We start from the raw sequence: 8,524 nt of genomic DNA, 5'->3' as shown, positions 1-8,524 counted from the left end.
AAGCATGATACACGAAAATATTTAATGAAGCATAAAATTCCAAAGTATTTTACTGGCAATTTTTTATAAAATAATTTTTAATTACAATAAAAATTAATGTAATAATCTGTAAGGTGTAATTAATTAATTGTATGCCATTGTTACAGGAGATAACCTGTCAAATTTCTTACGTGGCAAGAATTTAGAGGGTAGTTGCCAGTCGGGCGAAGAAACTCCAACGCCCAGTTTCTGCACGAGATCATGTCCAAAATATTTATCCTTCTTTCCTTTTGCGACGCATTTTGTTGCTGTCTATTAAGACCAATTTTATTTAAAAAAAAAAAACCAAGAAATTCCAGATACTCTCTTTTCCCCTCTGTTATTACTTTCTTGTCTTTTTAATCCCAAATTAACACCGCTGACGCGGAAGCTGGTCGAACAACACATAGAAGAATAAGAGAAAAAACTCTTTTGTTTCGTCTCCGGCGATTAATTGTCTTCCATGTTAAGAAAGACTTGATAATTCTGAAATTCCAAGATTAGGAAAAAGAATCGGAGGGAGAAAAATCAAAAGAAAAAGAAAAAGCTGGAAAATGAAGCCGATGGAGACGATACAGGATCTGATCGACGAAGCCAAATTCCGGACGGTTACGTGGGCCATGGTTATCTTTGCCGTCACTTACTTCTTGACTCGTAAGTTTATGGATAATATTCCAAAAATAATCTTTGTTCTATGCTCGTTTTTTCTTTTAGCTATTTAATTTTTTTTTTTGTTTTTGGCGAATTCTTTGATTTTACTTCATTTGGATAGTTAATTTTCTTAGAATTGTTTTTATTAAAAGTTTGAAGACAATTCCGGAGAAATTGGAATCAATTAAACGTTGGATTTTAAATTTCTTTTAATTGATTAAGTTAGGGTTTTCTACTGGTATTTTACGTTAATGCGGTTTCTTTTTTGTTTTTAGGAATTAATTAAAACTATTTTTTTGAAGTTTGTAAGAGTGTTTTTTTGGTTATTCTGCTTTGTTAATTGATGCAGATACGAGTACATCAATGTGGATGAATTTACCTATAGCAATTCTTATTGTTGCTGCATTTCGAATTATTTCCAATGAGGTTGAGTTCAAATGGAAAGTTCAATCAGTTCGTCCGCAAACTTTTTTGTCTTATTTGGAGAAGAAACAGTTGTCTTTGAATGATTCCCGTCTTTCCAGCTCACCGCCTCCACCCAAGTGGAAGCGGAAAATTGATTCTCCTAAGGTGGAGACTGCTCTCAATGAGTTCATTGATAAAATACTTAAGGATTTTGTTGTTGATTTGTGGTACTCGGAGATCACTCCAGATAGGGAGGCCCCTGAGTTGATCCGTACAGTGATTTTGGATGCTATCGGTGAAATATCAGGGAGAGTGAAAGAGATAAACCTTGTTGATTTGCTAACAAGGTAGGCTTGTAGTGTAAGAAGCTCTGTCAATTGTAAAAATATTTGACATTTTTAAAGCTCAAGGATTTCAAATGGTTGTCTAATGTTTTCAGGGATATAGTTGATTTGATAAGAGATCACTTGGATCTTTTTAGAAGAAACCAAGCAGCAATAGGTGTTGATGTTATGGTAACATTGTCATCTGAGGAGAGGGATGAAAGATTGAAACACCATCTTATGGTTTCTGAAGAGCTTCATCCTGCATTAATTTCACCAGAGAGTGAGTACAAGGTGTGAGTGGAGTGTTCTGATGAAAGTACATTTGGCCTACGCAGTTTATGGTTTGCTTTAGTTTAATTCCTTATACATTTTCTTTTTCAGGTTATTCAGAGGCTTATTGGTGGAGTGTTAGCAGTAGTATTGAGGCCACGAGAAGCTCAATGTCCTTTGGTTCGAACTATTGCTCGTGAGATTGTAACTTGCTTGGTAGTGCAACCTCTTATGAATTTGGCAAGCCCAGGGTAAGTTATTGAGTGAAAGTTTATTGCTTTTTAATTATTAAGATAGCAAAAATGTAGTTAGTACTTAATATTGAAGATTGCAGTTCCCTTTAACTGAGTTAGCTGAAAGTTTTAGGTTGATGGGGAAATGCATTCTTATTTAGTGGTTATTTGGCTTTTAAAAAGAGTGGAATAATTAGAATACAATCCATCCTGCAAGGAATGGCATTTATACAAGTGGAGTGGAATCATGATTAGAATCTTACTATTGACCAAATGTAAAAGAATAGGTGGAGAATGTTTAAAAGGCTACTCATGATGAACTTACAAGCACTTCATGTTTCCTGAATATAAGCTTTGGTCCTTGCCTTAAAAAATATTATTCCATCTTTTTTTCCCCTTATGTTTTGTTGTCAGGTATATCAATGAAGTGATTGAATATATTCTACTCGCCATTAAAGATGATATGAATAAGATGGTGGTAGGTTTTGATCAGTCTTCAGTGGGAGTGCATGGTGCTGATTCTACTTCAAGCAAGATTTCGTCCTTAAACAGTCAAGGAACTGATTTGACTTTGGCTACAATTGACAATCAGAAAGAAACATATTCAGATCATAGCAGATACAAGGAAGAATCAGAGCAGCTGAGACCAGCTGATTGGGCTCGAATCTTAGAGGCAGCAACCCAGAGAAGAACTGAAATTCTTGCTCCTGAAAATCTTGATAACATGTGGACAAAAGGAAGAAACTACAAAAAGAAAGAGAACAAATATGTAAAAGCAGCAGTTCAAGAATCTATTCCAAAGGGTTCTGTGACAAAGAGTGCTATATTGATTGGGAATTCAGGAAGTGAAATCTCTACCAACAAGATTGGAACTTCTACAGGAAGGGAAGAGAAAACTGTGATGCAGCTAATGCCTGGTTTAAGTCTTGACACTCAATTATGTGATGGTAACATGAAAGGCACAAATTTAGCTTTGGAGTTTAACAAGTCATCATCATTTGAAGGAGATCATCTTGTTAACAAATTTATTGTTGCTAGTGAGCAAGCTGCTGATGGAAATAAAAGTAGGCTTAAGAGATCCAGTAGTACCTCCGATTTGAAAGTTGAACCTGATACAAAGAAGGCACTGACTGGAGATGTTGGAGGGCCTATTATTTCAGAGTTCTACAGCCCTGATTTTGGCAGGCATACTGAAGGATATAGGGGTAAAATTGCCTCAAATATAGTATTCCGCAATGAGGGGCCACATATTCCCATGCTTAGGTGCCGGGTGAGCAATCCTGTCAATATTGCTGTGAGTTATGCAAATTTGAAATTTGAACTGCCAGCTGAATCCTTATATGGTGTGGGATATCGATTAAAACAACTTCTTGAACTTGGTAGTGTTGAATTGTTGCCATGTACATTTGCTGTGATCTATAATTGGATTTGCTATTCCTTGTCTACCTCTGCAGGTTATTGGAGCATACTTTGAGAAACTTGGATCAAAATCTTTTGCAGTTTATTCAATTGCGGTGACAGATGCAGAAAAAAGAACTTGGTTTGTCAAGAGAAGGTTTTATCTCACCTAACCTTTTTTTTTAATTTTAAAAGAATGAAAAAGCAATTTGTTTAAGGGCCATTATCAGTTGAATGTATCTCTGAAATTTTAAAGTCTTTAAGGTTTAAGTCACTTTATATTCATCTCAACATAACAACTGAAAGCTCCCACAAAGTTGCTTTAGTTACTTTTTTAAAGGTTTAATTTTGTTTCATTATTTTTAATTTGCAGATACAGGAATTTTGAACGGTTGCATCGAATTCTTAAAGAAATTCCTAATTATACATTACATCTGCCACCCAAAAGGATATTTTCATCAAGCACTGAGGATGCTTTTGTTCATCAGCGCTGCATTCAGCTTGACAAATATCTGCAAGTAATTTACTACCTACACTTTCTTTTTTGTAGTACGCATACTTTTAAACCTGTTGCTTCAATTAAGCCACCTTTTTGCAGGATCTGTTGTCTATAGCCAATGTTGCTGAACAGCATGAAGTGTGGGATTTTTTGAGTGTTTCCTCAAAGGTGTGTATCTTCTTGACATGGGAGTGTTACTTTAATTTTTAAGGGTAGGATAATGACATCTGAGTCTATTTATTGTTGCATTTTGCTTTTGAAGAATTACTCTTTTGGAAAATCTTCATCAGTGATGAGAACCCTTGCAGGTATGTTTTTTCTGTTCTTGGTTATTATGTCATTCTTGCTGTTTAGACATCTGGGTTCCAGCTGTAAGCTGCTGCCAACATTAGAATATGTTCCACCTTGTGGTTCCACTAGTTCAATTCATCAAGGTCTTGCAGAAAAATAAAAACGGTTTAGAGAAACTCCTAGTAGGCATCTATAATTTCCGGAATGCAGTCATGTGTGTCACCTTTCCATTTGTCATTAAGTTGTCTGGTAGATGAGGTTTAGCTCTATTACTGGTTTCATCTTTTATACTGACATGTTTTACCTATATCAGCTTTCAGAGATAGACATATCTTGTTTCTTGTTTAAAACTTTTTGATCCCCAGATTTCTTATAAATACTTCATCATCTTTTAAAATTTTTTTTTATGGTTGTGTAAAGTTCATTTGATTACTCTGGCCTTTTTCTTTTGCTTTAATTTATACTTTTGTGGAAATGCTCCACAGTTGATTTATTTCCATCCTTTATCTTTGGCTTAATTTGTTGCATGATCTTTCAGCAGTATATCTTTTCTCCATTTTGTTTTATTTTTTTTATTGGGGGAAGAAAGATTTGAATCTAGCTCTTTGAGCAGGGGATACTGCCATTGAGCCAAATTTTGGATGCATTTCAGTCTTCTCCATTTTACTGGTTAAGGTGGTTTGCTGTTAATTTTAAGTGATTGCAAAATAAAAAACCTATTTGTGTTTATTATTCTCCTTCTCTTTGTTGTGTACTATGTGCTGAATTTGCTCGGTTTTTGTTCTTTTTATTGGCATTTTCATTTTTATAAAATATTGTGTTTAATGATGGGAAGTATTATTCGTCCCTGCATATATTTTCAAAGGCTCAAGCATCATTTTGAATTCTTATACAGATTATATCATCCGTATACATGTGAATCACTTCCTTTTCTCCCTCATTTGGAAAGAGAACTGTCATGTTAAATTTGTTGTCTTTTGAGAATGGTAAATGGTGAAGGACTCATATTCTATGTCCAATTTACTCAAAATCATGCATAGATCCTTTTGGTTATTGGTTTGATTCTACCATTTATAGTTTAGAATTTTATTTTAACTTGGCTGATGTCTTGCTTATAAATGACCATTTTTTGTTCAGATTACTTCCTGACAATTTCCCCGTTTTCTTGTTTATGAACAGTCAATGTGGATGATGCCGTGGATGATATCGTACGCCAATTTAGAGGAGTATCCGATGGCTTAATGCGCAAAGTTGTCGGTTCATCTTCTCCCCCCAGTGAAGCCTCATCTTCAGTCACTGGTAGGACCTTGTCATGGACTGCAGATGAGATGGCTAAAGATATTTCAAGGCAAAGTAATTTAGAAACAGTGAACAGTGCTTCTGATAATGAAGATGGTGACAAAGATGGTAGCCATGATCACCAGGATGACAGATCTGGTCCACAAGGTCATGGTTGGCACTCAGACAATGAATTGAACTCAAAGAGTTTGCCACCACGGGTGATAGAGCGTGGTGGAGTGTCTGGTAATTTAGTTTCTGAAAATCATAATTTAGGTGTGAAACCTGAATCAGTTGGCCAGGGTGGATTTCCTGCCATAAAGTTATCAGCAACCTCCAGTTATTTGGAGGATCCAGTTGGAATGCCCCCTGAGGTATTATGCTTTAGCTCTGTTGTTCTCCTGTTATTGTTGTTGTTGTGGGTTTTTTTTTTTTAATTATTATTTTTAGTTCCTTTTTTCTGAGAAGAATTTAGCATATACTAAAAGAAATTTTTTGACAGTCAACCAATACTTAATTTTTCTTTTCTTGTGAGTGTATGCCTCTAAACTGTCAGCTTTGCAACTTTATCAATAAAATTGGGGATTGCATTCATAAGAATCTCAACCAAAAGTTAGCTTCATTACTAGGTTTTCAATTTTCTGGGTTGGTTGCACAAATTTTCTACTGCAACCTTTTTCTTTGGTGTCTGTCTGGCTGTGATCCATCCCTATTATTAATGATCTTTTGATTGAATAGTTTGAGTTTTGTTAGCTAACTCCATTTTAGGAAGAGCATTCTATTCCTATGTTTGGAATTTTATGGATGCTTACCTATTGATTTTTGTGTAGTGGACACCACCTAATGTGAGCGTACCTTTGCTGAATCTAGTTGACAATGTGTTTCAGCTTAAGAGAAGAGGCTGGCTAAGGTGAGCTTTTTTTGCTTTATTTCCATAATTGGGAATTAAGTAATTGCTAAAACGTCATGGTAATGTCTTCTTTTATTCAGTAATTATAATATGGAAAGATTCTCCTAGAAGGATATTGTACCTTGTACCTTTGTTTTACTAATGCTTGTTTACCTGTCATTTTGATTTATCATTAAGTTATGCAGTCAGTTTAGGTTAGGTTGATTATGAAAAGGGCATATTTGATCATGTGTTCAAGTAGTATACAGTGCTGTTTCCTAGCATAGGAGTGGTTGATATGGTGAGTTGATTACCTATTGTGGAACTAGCAAATTATATAATGGCTTGCTGAATTTTCTGTTGTTCAATAAGTAATGACAGGAGTCTTTTGGCTACTTCATGGTGTTCTAAAATGACTTATTTCCTTTATAATTTTGCATAAACATGTGCTTGTTGTCATTGATGCAGAAGACAGGTCTTTTGGATATCTAAGCAAATATTACAGCTGGTGATGGAAGATGCCATTGATGACTGGCTTTTGAGGCAGATTTACTGCCTTCGGACTGAGGAAACTGTTGCCCAAGGGATTCGGTGGGTTCAAGATGTAAGGCTGAATACATTAGAAACATTATACATTAACTTTTAGTGTTAACTGGTTCAGCGTCTGGTGCTGTAAAAGCATGAGCTTTGACATTAAAGGCTGCTGCTAGTGGTATATAAACTTTTAGATGGCTGTCTGTTTCAAAACACAGTGTATATATGGTATTGGGGTCTTCAACCTGAACTCAGGTCTGAATGAGAACTGTGACTGGCTGAGGCTCAGCTGTAGCCCAATTTTTGAGACCAATGAGCCAATGTCACTTGTTACCTAGTCAAAAGACTCTTGAAGAGCCTTGTGCAAGTTCTCTGTTTCTTCTAATGGCCTCTTCTTCTCTCAGGTTCTGTGGCCAGGTGGTACATTCTTTACAAGGGTAGGGAACATTCAGAGCAAATTTGATAATTGTCATCCTAATCAGACACCTTCGGAGAACTTTAGCCAATTTGGTGGCAGTAATGTCTCTAAACCTGGGTCCTTTGAGCAGCAACTTGAGGCTACTCGTAGAGCAAGTGACATAAAAAAAATGCTTTTTGGTAAGTATGTTTTTGTGTTATTGATATCTTCTTCTTGTCAGATCAGAGTGAAGATGTGCCAAGACTTTTGGATCTGTGGATGCAAGTTCACTTGATCATTGTTTTAAATGGCTTGGGCAAGTGTTCAATGGTTATATTTTTAATTAAAATTCTGAAGTCGTTGTTTATTGAGATAGTTTATGTAGTTTATGTCGTGCAAATCATTGTACATGTTAATTGAGATAGTTTATTAAAGTACTTCATTATTAATTTATATGTATATATACATGTATGTCCCCTGGAGCTAGGACCTCAGGAATGGTGAAAATCTCTAAAATATTGCTTTTTTTGTCAGATGGAGCTCCAACGACCTTAGTTAGCTTGATCGGGCATAAGCAATACAGACGGTGTGCAAGAGACATATATTATTTCACTCAGGTTGAGCTTTTATCCTTCTGTCGCATGAACTAGGTCGCTGATATTTTTCTTTACTTTCTTTTTATTTTGGTAGTTTTGACTTTCTGAGTATATTTATATGTTATTACCCATTGCAGTCTACTATATGTGTGAAGCAGCTTGCTTATGCAATATTAGAACTTCTACTCATATCGGTTTTCCCTGAGCTGCGGGATCTAGTGAAGGATCTTCATGGCAAGAAACATACTAAAGTTGCGTAGGAATCGTGGTTTCTAGTTTGGCAAGAAACATACTAAAGTCGCCTAGGAATTGTGGATTCTGGTTCTGCTCAGAAACAGATTTTGTGTCAATGATCCAGAAAGCTTAGAAAGGAACATGTATTCAAGGAACCTGAAGACCGATGTGGTCGTTGTGCACCATTCGACTCAGTGGCTGTGCCTCTGATTTTCATTATACAAATTAAATTATATGGATCTTTTTGGGATTTAGGAAAATAGGTTTTCTTCTTTTCACATTGTGTAATGTACAGGGATGTAGATTTATTCTGTATAGAAATCAATTATTGTTTTTCTTTTGCTTTTTTTAACAACAGCCATTCAGTAGGAATTTTGTGTTGATTTGTATTGGGACATTTAAGAAACACGGTCAGTGATATTCGATATTCATTCATCACCATTCACGATAGGTTTTGGAATTTAGCGTCTCTTTGATTGTTTGAACTTTGAACACTTAAGGATTT

At 35.6% G+C, this 8,524-nt stretch overlaps 1 protein-coding gene across 2 annotated transcripts; it reads left to right on the top strand.

The window, feature by feature from the left end:
- On the top strand, positions 216 to 8,483 carry LOC18607864. 2 transcript variants are annotated; one of them, XM_007042256.2, is made up of 15 exons: positions 218 to 672; positions 1,019 to 1,421; positions 1,514 to 1,691; positions 1,782 to 1,921; positions 2,318 to 3,173; positions 3,358 to 3,458; positions 3,675 to 3,819; positions 3,900 to 3,968; positions 4,063 to 4,108; positions 5,271 to 5,743; positions 6,200 to 6,279; positions 6,727 to 6,862; positions 7,197 to 7,389; positions 7,724 to 7,806; positions 7,923 to 8,483. In XM_007042256.2, exons 1-15 carry the CDS (start codon positions 573 to 575, stop codon positions 8,043 to 8,045), a joined length of 3,126 nt encoding a protein of 1,041 aa, XP_007042318.2. In that variant the 5' UTR covers positions 218 to 572; the 3' UTR covers positions 8,046 to 8,483. The 2 variants fall into 2 exon arrangements, with proteins under 2 accessions (XP_007042320.2, XP_007042318.2); XM_007042258.2 differs by lacking the exons at positions 7,724 to 7,806; positions 7,923 to 8,483 and having other exon boundaries at positions 216 to 672; positions 6,727 to 6,849; positions 7,197 to 7,328.

Source organism: Theobroma cacao, chromosome 2, assembly GCF_000208745.1.
Source record: "Theobroma cacao cultivar B97-61/B2 chromosome 2, Criollo_cocoa_genome_V2, whole genome shotgun sequence".
Taxonomy (NCBI): Eukaryota; Viridiplantae; Streptophyta; class Magnoliopsida; order Malvales; family Malvaceae; genus Theobroma; species Theobroma cacao.
Note: the sequence above shows the minus strand (reverse complement) of the source record. Positions and strands in the feature narration are given on the sequence as shown.